This window comes from Rhipicephalus microplus, chromosome 1, assembly GCF_043290135.1.
Source record: "Rhipicephalus microplus isolate Deutch F79 chromosome 1, USDA_Rmic, whole genome shotgun sequence".
In the NCBI taxonomy this organism is placed as follows: Eukaryota; Metazoa; Arthropoda; class Arachnida; order Ixodida; family Ixodidae; genus Rhipicephalus; species Rhipicephalus microplus.
The window spans coordinates 122,482,041-122,494,916 of record NC_134700.1 but is presented as its reverse complement, the minus strand read 5'-3'; the positions used below and the strand labels follow the sequence as shown (position 1 = coordinate 122,494,916).

General features: G+C 44.6%; 1 protein-coding gene across 1 annotated transcript in view; it reads left to right on the top strand.

Annotated features, from left to right (window-relative positions):
• LOC119185697 (neural cell adhesion molecule 2-like) overlaps positions 1–3,837 on the top strand; it is a 92,775-nt gene extending 88,938 nt beyond the window's left edge. Inside the window, exon 11 of the mRNA XM_075867070.1 lies at positions 3,197–3,837. Within this exon, the coding sequence (XP_075723185.1) occupies positions 3,197–3,837 (641 nt within the window). The remainder of the gene's footprint in view (positions 1–3,196) is intronic.
• Positions 3,838–12,876: the final 9,039 nt, after the last annotated feature.

The following is a 12,876-nucleotide window of genomic DNA, read 5'->3' as shown; positions in this document are numbered from 1 at the left end:
ATTCTCGTACAGGCATTGAAAGCTATCGCTTTAATGCACTGTACGGCTGTAGCTTCGCGAAATCGCAGCTTCTGCGGGTGTTTGGGGAAAGCGTACTTGCAGTAATCAGCCAGAACAATTGGTCTCCTAATAAATCTTTGTACTACAGTATATTATGTAGCTGTCACTTACAACCCGAGTATTTCATAGATCATAAGTAGTGGTGGCTGGTCACCACCCGTCACATTTGGCAACATGGCAATTGGTATCACTAAACGGAAGTGCACTGTATCCGAACAGTCAACAAACAAGTTTATCAGTAACAACCCTGCGTCTCGATCACTTGCGTGCGCAGCGCTATCATTATGCCTCTAAGCTGAATGGGAAACCATGGGACCCACACCACCACTCGGCCTCTACTCTGCTCGCTACCGAATTAAGAGGCCAAAGGGAAGGAGAAACAAACAAAGCTGAGCAGCCAGATATTAGGACTACAACAATCCGTACAAGAATACACAGAAAGGCTGAAGCAACTGACCACAGGCCGCATTTCTTATCTTTCCCCTTGGCTCAATTTTAGAGATGGCAGTAGACTTCAGACATTAGGAGCACCAGTTCAAAACATAGGCAATGATCACATAATTCGCGAAACATATAGCGCTGTTCTTGTTTATTTCACAATAACTTCATTGTTTAGCTCCGAAATGACGAAATCACCTGCCATAATTACTCATTTTCTGACACTTGCTTTTGGTCGGTGGCGACACATGTAATGCTTTGCGAAGAGAACGGGTGATGACTTATGGCCCTGAAAGCAGTCTAGTGGCATTTTGTGTTATTTAGTGCATGAACTCCAGGCTTGTGCATAATGTGCTACGCCACTGTATAAAGCATCGGGGAACATTGGGTACCCAAGCTTTTATTATTAGCTCCTGGCAAAGCCTTTCCTCAAAAATTGACTTTCAGTTAGTTCCAAAATCTACTCTCACTCAAGCGAACACCATGGTGCCAAAACGATCTTCCGCGGATTACTAGCATGAGCTATCTGGTATCGGTCTGCAGATGACGCGCGAACGCCTCGATAAAATCGATACGAACGACACATGCCTTCGAAAGGATGTGGGTGTCCAGAATAACAAGCGCTTCACGGTTCTCAATTCCAAGTTTCCACTGCAACCTAAACAATGCGAATACTGCTGAAAACCAAGCCGTATATCAGCTTCGAATGCAGCTGTGGCATTTGTTTGCACGAGAGACGACACCGTGGCATGGAGGGATGGATTCATATGGCTGTACCTTTTATATCGGGTGGTGGCTAAGGCCACCAAGCCGTAATACTTAGTGAATCAAAAAGTAGATTTATTTTTTGCTCTTTAAATAGTAAGGTTGAGGACTCGCACTTTGCAGTGAAGGGTTTAATTTTCACTCGTGCCTTGATTTTAGCCACCGATCAGATAACCTTCTTCTAGTTAATTCTACCCGCTTAAAATCTATTTTGCCCTCCCTGTTCCTGAACCCCTGTGCTTCGAGAAACTCTGCGTCATCATCTTGAACTAAAGCGTGAAGCCCTTTACAGAACACTATCAAGTGTTCGGCAGTTTTCACTTCATCTCCACACGCACTGCATACCGTGTCTACCCCTTCGTATTAGGCCCGATATGTCTTGGTTCGCAATACTCCCGTTCTGGCCTCAAACAGTACAGAACTACCCCGGGTATTATCATAGATTGTTTCTTTGGCAATTTCCTGCTTAAAAGTTCAATAGATCTCTAGTGAGGACTTCTTAATCATGCCAATTCTTCACATATCTGTCTCAGCTTACTTCACCTTCTTCTTAACCGACGATTCTTGTTGCTTTGGCCCCCTGCTGTTTTATGAGTATTTATTAGTCAATTTTCTGGTTCGCTTCCTCCATTTTGTATCGGCATTCTTCATGTACAAGTAGCTGAATACAATCCTAGCTCAACGCCCCTCCCCCATTTTTATCAATTGCTTTTCAAATTTTATCTTGCTGCTAGCTTCCCTGCCCTCAAATGATGTCTATCCCATATCACATTGTACTCCCTGATTTGGTGCATTTCCGTTTGCTCCTAAGGCAAGCCTACCCATTCCACGTTGCTTAATTTCTAATCTTGCTTGAACTTCTGATCTCATGCACAAAACCGCAATGCCGAACATTAGACCAGGAACCATGACCCCTTTCCATATTCCTCTCACAACCTCATACCTATTGCAATTCCACAGTGCCCTGTTTTACATCACCGCTGCATTCCTGCTACCTTTAGTCGTCATAATATTTCGTCTTCCCTTAGGTACTCGGCCCCATTGCTTATCCATACGCCCAGATATTAGTATTTATCTGTTATATCTAGCGTGACCTCCTGTATTCTAAGCTCACTACCTTCATTATCATTAAAAATCATTACTGCTGGTTTTTTCTTACTGAATCTGAAATCTACCCATCTACCTCATTACCGCAGATGTCCATCAATCTCTGGAAATCTTTCCGGTTGTCGGTCATTGGTACTATATCATCTGCGTACATCAATGCTCGTATAGTGCCTGTTCAATGAGCTTTCCTTTCTTGACGAAAGAGAGGTTGAAGTCCAGTCCACTTCCTCTAATTTGGCCTGTAATCATTGTAGGTACATCATGAATAACAAGGGTGACAGAGGACACCCCTGTCTAAGCCCCGTTTTACCTCTGCAAGCTTGGATACCTGTTTTTCCCACTTTATAACTGCCTTGTTACATTTATAGATATTCTTTAAAAAATTAGTGACTCCATCTTCCACAACTAGTGTGTCGAGTATTCCCCACAAGTCCTCTTGAACCACGCTATCATACGTTCCCTTGATATTTAAAAATGCTACCCACAGGGGTCTGTGTACCCTTTCTGCTATTTCGATGCACGGCGTCAGGGAGAAGAGATTGTCTTCCAACCTCCTGTACGTGTTTTCGAAACCCATTATGCAGTTCCCCCAGCTTCCCCTCATCCTCTATCCATGCCTGCAGTATTTCCTTTATAATCTGCATCGCCAGCCTGTAGACCACTGATGTCACTGTTATAGGAAGGTAGTTGTTTATGTCAGCTTTGTCACCCTTTTCTTTAGAGATCATGCTCATGCTGCTAATTTTCCATCCATCTGTGACTTCACCATCGATTATTCTTTTGCTTACTGCCACTCTCAAGTATCCTCAACGCACACATTTTGTAGCTGTCGCTACAAGCGATGGAGTCCTACGCAATGCAACCAGAGTCACTACAATCTCTGCCGAGACGGCTGAACAGATGGCCATCGCCCTGGTCTCTCTAGATCCCACCTGTTACACCATCGTATGTCACTCTCGCTCAGCCGTCACTAACTACAGCAAAGTCCGAATTTTTCCTCAAGCGCTTCGCATCTTCTGCCAGGCACCCCACAAAGAGAACATGATCACCCTGACATGGATCCCCGCTCACGCGGGCACAGTCCACCCACGCCTCATCAACCTCAACGAGGTCACCCACTCAATTTCGCGAGGCCTCGTCAACCGAGATGGAGCTACTAGAGGTGACAAGAACACCAGGGACAACCTCACTACCTACTATGATCTGGTTAAGAAATTTTACTTCAGAAGCCGAGCCTTTCCCCCACCTCAGCTCAAGCTCAACCGGGCAGAGACCACCACATTGCGCCTACTTAAACAAGCACGTATCCCTCACCTGCCCGCTTTCGACTCATATTCCAAGACGTGTACACAACCTTCCACTGCCGGTGATGTGGCTCTCACCCGGCTATGCTTCAGCACATGTTGTGGGATTGCCCGGACAGTACAGACACACCAATGCAACAACCTTTTCGTCAAAGCTCCGTGAGGCTCTGCGGGGCTCTGCTCTTTACGACCAAACCTAGGCGACCAAGCACGCCCGTGAGGCGGCGTCGAGGCAAGCCCTTGACATCCCCTCATGGGAGGCTTAGGCTCGGCCACCTAAACGTGTTGGTTTCTTATAATAAAGTTTATTCCTCCTCCTGCCTCTCTAAAAGCCTGCTTAGACTTCGGACCTAATGACTTTATCTGCTTAAATTGGAATGCCATCTGGGCCTGTTGATGTGCTACTAAGAACCCGTTTCTGAGCCCTTTCCCACTCTCGTTGTGAAAATGGAGCCTTTGCACCACTTGATTAGTCCTTGTCTATTGTGGTGCATAAAGTACTTCTTTTTCGAAATTTTTCTGTAACCCTTGTTCTTCTATATTCAATAGCTTTGTCTCCTTCTAGCCTAGCACCTTGAGCTGTAGTTATAAACCTCTGCTCTAGGCTCGTCTCTTTTATAACGGAGTTTAGATGCTTCCAAAATTTCGCAGCTGCCTTTCTATCTCTTTAATGTACATCTGCCAGCCACTGAGCTCCCTTTTTTTCTAATCTTTTTATTGATCAGAAGGGATGGATTCCTTCTACAGCTTAGAAAGATTTCCCATTTTCTTTCAACATCATCTGTCGGTTCACCCCGCTGCTTTGCATATCTTTGTTCCCTAGAGGCCTTTTGACGTTTCGCTATGACTCTCTTAACTTCCTCATCCCACCAACTGTTGGGCTTGTGTCTTCTTTTTCGGGGTAACTTGTCACGTGCCTTGGCAAACTCTAGCTCATACAGTCTATTTAGATTCGTGTATGTCCACAGTGTTTTGATATCCTCCGTGATTACTTTCTCACTTTGTTTGTAGCTATTTATATTTGCCTTTCTCAATAAAAATGTCCTGTAGTTCCTCATCTTGTCTTTTTCCCACTTTCCCTGCTCTTCCAAAACTTAGCTTGATACGTCTGTGATCACTACCCAGCTTTCTGGAGCCACCATCATCATTGTGCCTTCCTCTGAGCTTATCATCCATCTAATGCGACATCAGTGCGTAACCTATCGTCGACTGCAGTTGCGCATATCTACTCCAGTTGCGGCGCCTGGCGGCGAAACGCCGCACTAGCACCGACGGCCACTTCTCAGTGAATTGCGCTTCTTCGCCCGGGCACTGAAGAAATAGAGAAGGCGCTGGTTTGGCAAAGGCTCTGAAAGGCTGCTCTTCCACCTTTAGCTGTGACAGTGCTGTGCCTAACGCGCAGGCCTGGTGTTTATTAAAACATAAGTCTTTCTAGGGAACCTTCGACGCAAAAATTTTGGTCTGTCTGTCTGTCTGTCTGTCTGTACGTTTGTCTGTTTGTCCACTCTTAACAGCATCGGGTCTTTGAAACGGCTGAACCCACCCGCAGCGCCCACCTATGTTGCTCAAGTTTCAGCGTTCATACTTGTGCGATTGTCGATTAAAAAGCAATTATTGTGCGTGTTTGGTGCACTATAACAACTCGTATATCTTCTGCGTGTGCGTCTTTTACTTGAAAAGGCATACATAAGTAATTTTAACGACCGTAGCGCTTATCACACTGTGCTAACCAACCAACGCTTGCACGGAAAGGCGAGTGTTTTCAACGCTTTGATCAAACGAGACGATGGTGGCACCTACCCGTCGCCTTGCGTTCTACAACTTATCACCTCTTAGGTGGGTGCGCACACCCATCTTCTGGCCACGCGCTTTGTTTTTGATAAAAAAACTGCCAAATGGCGCTCATGCCTCACGTGTGACGTGACGATGCGCTCGTTCGCCCCTGCTGCACGCTCGAGGCACTCAAACGCAGCGCCTCCAAAATACCATTCACTGATTTTCTTGCGCAGAACATCAAATCAATGTTCTGTTCACTCTCTCCACACGCAAGACTCGACGACACTTGCAGAGTGAATGCAGATACGGGGCCACTTTTTTTTTTCTTTTTATAGTACAGGTTGCATTTTGATGACAGTTGCTTCGTACTATTTCTACGGGCGTTATGTGGATATAAAGAGAAAAAAATCCGATGAACATGAGAAACAAAAATTAGCCAAGCTTACACTAAACTGTGCAAGGCTTGAAAAAGGAAAACTTGACAATTCTGGACACAAAAATGGTTGGTTTCAGGTGAAGTTTTCAGATACAGTATCTAAAAACGTTGCTGTTAGGTTGTTCCAAAGCCTTAGCTAGGTTTTACAGGCTGCTTCTAGGCTGTTGCTAGGCTTCAGCTAGATGATCTTAGCTTGTTGCCATGTAGATTCTCAACGCAGATAAAGGTTCTAGTTTAACCACAAGGAGTCTCAGACACAACAACATAGTCCCAACTCCGCAGACAAAAACAGGCATTGGAAACGACCGTTTGCGCCTCAGATTGCTCGACGTGCCCGTAGAAGGGTGAACAAGCGTCGGCACCTGTACGGGCACGTAATCGATTGTGCAGGTTTACTTTCGCTTGAGGGTGTTTTCGCAATCACCTTTGCCCTTTACGTACCCTGTTGCTCTCACGTTGTACGTGTCCGGGTCTTCTGCTCGCCACCGTCGCTTCGCACTCACGTGATAAGCCAACTGCTGCCTTTTTCGTTTTTAGAGGTTTAGTAGGGAACAGTGAGATTTAGCCAAGGTTTGAAGCCCGTATTTGTTCATGATAATGGTACTTTTCTGAGTGAACTCATTAGGACACATTTGGTAAAGAGGTTTGCCGTTAATACATAAGTGAAATAACACACTGTTACCCTACAGTAGCGGAAAGGGACCCTTGACCTCATCTACTTCTTCGCATACGGGCAGATGCGTAGACCCACCTTTTTAACAGCTCTGGAAATCCCAGTTCGCCTGCTTATCTTAAGTATTCCAAGTTTTCTTGAGTAAGCCTAATTATTGGAATACCCTTTGGCTTCTACAAATGAGATGTGCGCTGGAAATTTGGATTCAAGGAGCTTTTATTTGGGGACACTTTCTGGCTTTCTCATTCTTGCTAGGATCTTAAAAAATGTCCCCAAAAACAGGAACACTGCGGATAACATTCGTGCATAGATTTTGCTTTTCACGGCAGCGATGGCTGTCGCAACACACCAACGCTGAAGCTTCATAGATGTGTATAAGCACCACACGTTGCTATCTAAGTGGATATTTTATAATTTAAATGCAGAGCACTGCACCTAATCATTAGCCTTTTACAAGACCTTTCGCAAGTCGTCCGCAGTAGCGATGTAAATTAACGAGAATATCTGTAAGAGGGTTCGTTTTGCCCTACCTTTACCATGCTGACCTCTACTTGCCCGCTGTTAAAGAAGATTTATTTCTGTTTACTCTCAAGTTCATGGATCAGTTTCTTCAGACAGGCTAATTAAGACACATAGGGTATATCTTCGCCTTCTACTCTCCATTTGTTTCGAGCGCTACTGCATGGTGCAATACACAGCTCTAACAAAAGCGCCCAAGTCTGAAAAAGAAACACACCAAGAAAGAATCCCGCGCTTAATTTACAGAACAGGTCGGCTTGCGAAACTAGCGCTACCACGCTGTTCTAATGAAGCATGGGATTGGTGCAACATGGGTAATCAACTTGGTGCATTGGGTTTTGACCTTCTGAAAGAATCAAGACCTTTGCAGCAGTTTTTACACTATTTTCCGTTGTGGCGTACGCTGTCAGATATGTGGCTCTCGAATTCAACATATAATGAAGCAAAAAAGGAAGGATAGAAACGTAGCTTGTATACGTTAAGGTATTACTTACTTCTAATCTCCCAATGATTGATATTATTATGACATTCTTACAAACGGAAGCACGGACGGATGGAAGCATGCACGGACAGACGAACAGGTAGATGCACGAACGGACGGACAGAAGCACGGACGGATTGGTGAGCGGACGGACGCATGAACGTTTGGGCACACGAATAGATGGACGGACGCCCACTCATCATAATTCACTTTGTAGATAAGCTGTGAAAACCACTACCCCCCTCTAGTTATTCTATTTTTCAGGGACATATACACACTGCGCCATCTTTTGGGCAAGTCATAATCTAGAGGTGACTACATACTAGATATACGGCGAAAGGAACGACCCACAGTCTGAGGAGCTTTACCCCCGAAAAGACAAAAAAAAAGCGAGGACATACGAACACATGCGTACCATAACCTACTGGGGTTTGTTTTCTCTACATCCTCCTTTTTCCTTCACTGGAAGTGTACCCATGTCATACTCGTGTGGGCGAAAAGCAACGCCCTGCTAATGTGGGTCATAAGCCCAACGGTCACAATTACGCACTTTTCAGTACTGATTGTGCACCAGAACCTGTTTCCCCCATGTTGGCTTTCCCTATCTACGGAATTCAATAGGGATTTTCCTATCAAGCTGGAGCCAATGAAGGTTACCAAAGAACGCGGTTTTGTAGATATCACCTGCACCTTCATTAGAACACATGTGATAGCGTAGGTGTAAGCTTTGTACATGAACTAAACTGATCCCTCGACCAAACTACCTTCTCTTGCTTACTCACCTTACATGTGCTATAAGCACCACAACATAGGGGGACCAGATCATAAAAGCTCTTGCAAGCTTGTCTGACGTATATTACTTACAGCGTCCTTTGCCTTATACATATAGATATAATAAAAGAACCATTCTTCAGAACACGTTCAATAGAACCGTTTTACGTGAATTTCTGACTTGGAGTATTGCTGATAGGTATAAGGGACGACAAGTTGATAGGGACGACAAACTATCCCAACTTCTGTATATTTTCATTTTCAGTTAATATTTCCGTCGATCGTTTCTTCTGCAGAACGTGCGTATGTGGAAGCAAACTGCGTCAGTTGAAACTGTCAGTGAACTCAACTATATAACTTCAAAAAATGTCTTGATGTCATTTGAATATCACACTAATTTGAATGGGTACTCTTATTTATATAGGCATACTGCAGGCTCAGTCGGCGCTTGCAGAAGGGGTTACAGAGAACAAAATAAAAAAATTCAACGAAAGAAAAAAAAGGAAGTTACAATCGTGAACAGAAATGAATGGCGCGCAACTGCACAACAAATGATTCTACAGTTATGCAGTACTCAACACTCTCTGGTAACATGTTCAATTGAGCCATTGCTGCGGGGAACAGTGAATACTTCTGAATAATAATGCCGCTCTTGTTTGACAGATTTAGTTAGCTCAGTTTTTAGGTGCCGGCCCACCCTTCCACTGGGGCCTGCTTCATCGTTGAAACCTATACGTCCACTTTATGCAGACTAGTTTGAAACAGTAACAGGAAAGTTTTGTCCCAATCACTATTTTCAGTATTCAGGCTTTGAACAGTAATATTACAGAGGTCGCGATACAGAAGGTCCGTAGAAAGATGTGATTTTCATGACGCATGGGGTTTCGTCTCTGGCGAAGCGCAATAAACTGCTGCGTAATAAGGAATACTGAGAGCTCACCACGTGTTGGTCACTCTCTCCAAGCACAAATCATTTTGCGAATGGGCGCATTTTGGCGCTGAGCCATTCTCCTAAGTATACACACTGGGATGCGGGAATAGTGCCTCTTCCTCTCTTCAACCCATTCTCCTAACCCTTCTGTTGTACCGGCACTGGTCAGGACGCAGAAGTGACACTTGGCTGGTAAGACCATTATATTCTTGGATTCTCAATAAAATAGAAACCTTCACGGGTCACAGCACACTCGACTGCACAGGGGGGGCTTTACAACTTACGCGGATGCCTTTGATCACGGCGCCACAGAATTACGAAGCAATAATGCGGCAGTTATTGGAAACTAGTCAGAATTGTTTAGAACTTTGCGTATAAGAAGCGAGGCACAAAATGAATGTGTTATTATTCATACACTTTTACCACCGTATTCACAAACGCTTTTTGACTACACTTTCACTATTCACTTGAGAGAGTTGCGCACTGCACCGCTGCTCGGCTGAATATGACGCTGCGCCACTCAAGAATAGCAGCAAATCATCCCCTATATTCAGTGACTTTCCCTGCCTACAGATGGCGCTCCCATCGGCTTGCTCAAGTGAATTTGGAGGGTTGAGTGAAGGGGCGTTCTAGAATACGGGGTTAGACTTTCATGGTGGAAATATCCTTCGATGAGTTGATGCGACATCATCAATCTTCATACCCGTCCCGTTTTTGAAATTTCCAATTTTAGTTTCCAGGCTCCCGAAGCTCGAGGGAAAACGTCAGGTGTCTTACAAAAATTATACCATGTCCTGCTGAAGGGAACATGTACAGATGCGAGGCAGTGTGTTGTAACGCTTGCACTGGCGCCGGTGTTGACGGTGGCGCTCATCGCGGCGTCGCGCAAGAGAGAATCCTAGGGAGGCGCAAAACACGCTGCGGTGAACCGCTGTTTGCTACTGCAGCATGCCAATCTGTGCTAATTGGCGATGAGAGACAGAATACTCCGATTAGGCACATAGTCCCGCAGCCCACTTCAAGTTAACGTGCAGGCTGCGAATTTTTTCGCTCGAAAACACCGAGAACAAATCTCTCAACCGCACTAGATTGCAGGTCAACATCCAGTGCACATATATGCGGGATGAACAGTGTACGGTATTGCAACGTGAGCAGTCAGTTTTTGCCGTAAAGAAACTCGCCAGTGGACGCTGCCTGCGTCGGAGTTGCAAGGCGAGAAAGGCGGCAGCACTTGAAGGGAAGGGGAGGGACGCGCGTGCGCAATGAGGGTGTAAACGCTGCGAGGACGGATGCCTGAAGTAGGCAGGGTGGAGCGAGCGTAGAGTAGCTGAAGCTGCCTGAGTATCGGCGTTTCGAGTAGTGCGGAGCGTAGGAGAGAACAGGTTGGGGGAGCCCATGGGCAATGAGAGCCCCTCCGCGGTGGTCTAGTGATTAAGGTACTCGGCTGCGGACTCGCTCGTCATGGGATCAAATCCCGGCTGTGGCGGCTGCATTTCAGATGGAGGCGGAAATGGTCTAGGCCCCTGTGCTCAGATTTGGGTGCACCTTAAAGAACCCCAGGTGGTTAACATTTTTGAAGCCCTCCACTACGGCGTCTCTCATAATCGTATGGTGGTTTTGGGACGTTAAACCCTACATATCAATCAACCATGGATAATGAGAATGTTAGCACTGCACCGAGAGATGCCGAGAGGATGGGTATATAGAAAAAGCGTGCTTAGAAGAAATGTTTGAGGATTCATGGTACGTTGTACACTACTCTGGGAGAGCATCTTTCATTTCATTTATTCCACCTTAAAGGCCCGGAGGCATTACATAAGGGGGAGCGGCGTACAAGGTATGTCGAACAACTCAACAAAACTCGAAGGGTTCCAAAACGTAAACATTCAAAGAACAATGAAAAAAAAAAAGAAAAAAAAGGTACAATATGCAAAGTAAAACGCCAATATTACCAAATGCAAATAAAAAAGTAATGGTACAAAGGTAAGCTTCCAGAAAAAAGTGACGACAGTTTATACATTAGTTAAAAAAAAGTATTTAAACATTGGCAGGGAAAACAGCACATTCAGTTAGATTGCGACATGTGACATTTTAGCTTACTGCGGAAAATTTGGCGGTTATTACACGTGACTATATTATCAGGTAGTTTATTCCACAGTGTTATCCCATTGGGAAAGAAGGAAGTAATCATTGCAGAAGTGTGTCCATTTATTGGTGCGATAGGGTGACTGTGGTTTATGCGGGATGAAGTTCTGTGTGATGGTTGAAGGAGGACGTGCCGTGATTGAGGGTGATAATAGAAAGCATGCATCAGACACAATCGAGAAATGATACGACGAGATTCGAGGGACGGCAGTTTCAATGATTCTTTTAGTGCAGTAACGCTGATATCGTTAAAGTATTGGGAGTAAATAAAACGGGCAGCGCGGTTCTGAATCCTTTCTAAGTCGTTAGTTAGATATGTTTGTGAGGGTTGCCAAATTGAGCAAGCATATTCTAGTTTCGGTCGGACGTACGTTTCATAAGCTAATTTTTTAATGTCTGGTGAGGCTAATTTTAGGTTGCGGCGCAGGTATCCGAGAGTGCGTGAAGCTTCTGAACAGATTATTTGAATATGGGTTGACCAGGATAGCGACGATGACAGATGCACTCCGAGGTATTTGTATGATAGGGTAGGGCTAATGGGAACAGACTTTATGCTATAGGTAAATTTTTCTGGGCTCTTTTTGCGGGTGAATGACATAATTTTACACTTAGTTAGGTTTAACGGCATTAGTGACTTATCACACCAAGTTACAATTAAATTTAAATCATGTTGAAGTTTAATGCTGTCGTCTGGTGTACAGATTGGAGAGTATAAAACGCAGTCATCGGCAAAAAGTCTTAATTTGGTTAGCACATTGGTGGGTAAGTCATTTATGTATATTAGAAAAAGGAGCGGGGAGAGACAGGCACCTTGGGGGACGCCGGACGTTACGTCGGAAAGAGGTGAGTCGTGGTCATTAGCGCTGGTGAACTGCTTACGGTTTTTTAGAAAATTTTCTATCCAGAAAATTATGTTGGGAGGGATTCTAAGGTTGCATAGTTTAGAGAGTAAGAGGTTATGAGGAACACGGTCGAATGCTTTAGAGAAATCTAAAAATATGGCGTCAGTTTGAAGATTTTCATCCATGAAGTGAAGAATATCATGTGTGAATTCGGCCAGTTGTGTTTCGCATGATAGTTGTTTCCGGAAACCGTGTTGGTGATCGAAGAAAAATTTGATGGATTCCAGATATGTCATTAGGTTTGAAGCTATAATATGTTCGAGCATTTTAGATGGGATGCTGGTTAAGGAAATAGGTCGGTAGTTAGCTGGGATTGCGCGGTTGCCTGATTTAAAGATGGGAATAACCTGAGCTATCTTCCAATCGTCTGGGACGTTTCCTGTTTGTAATGATTGTGTGAAGATTAGGCAAAGTATTTGGCTTGAGACAGAAACGGTATTTTTTAGTAATTTACTGTTAATACTGTCGCAGCCCGCCGAGGATGAAACTTTAAGATTGTTAATGAGTAGGAATATTCCTTCTGGGGTAATTTCAATTTCTGGCATCGCTACAGCTGCAGATTCGGGCA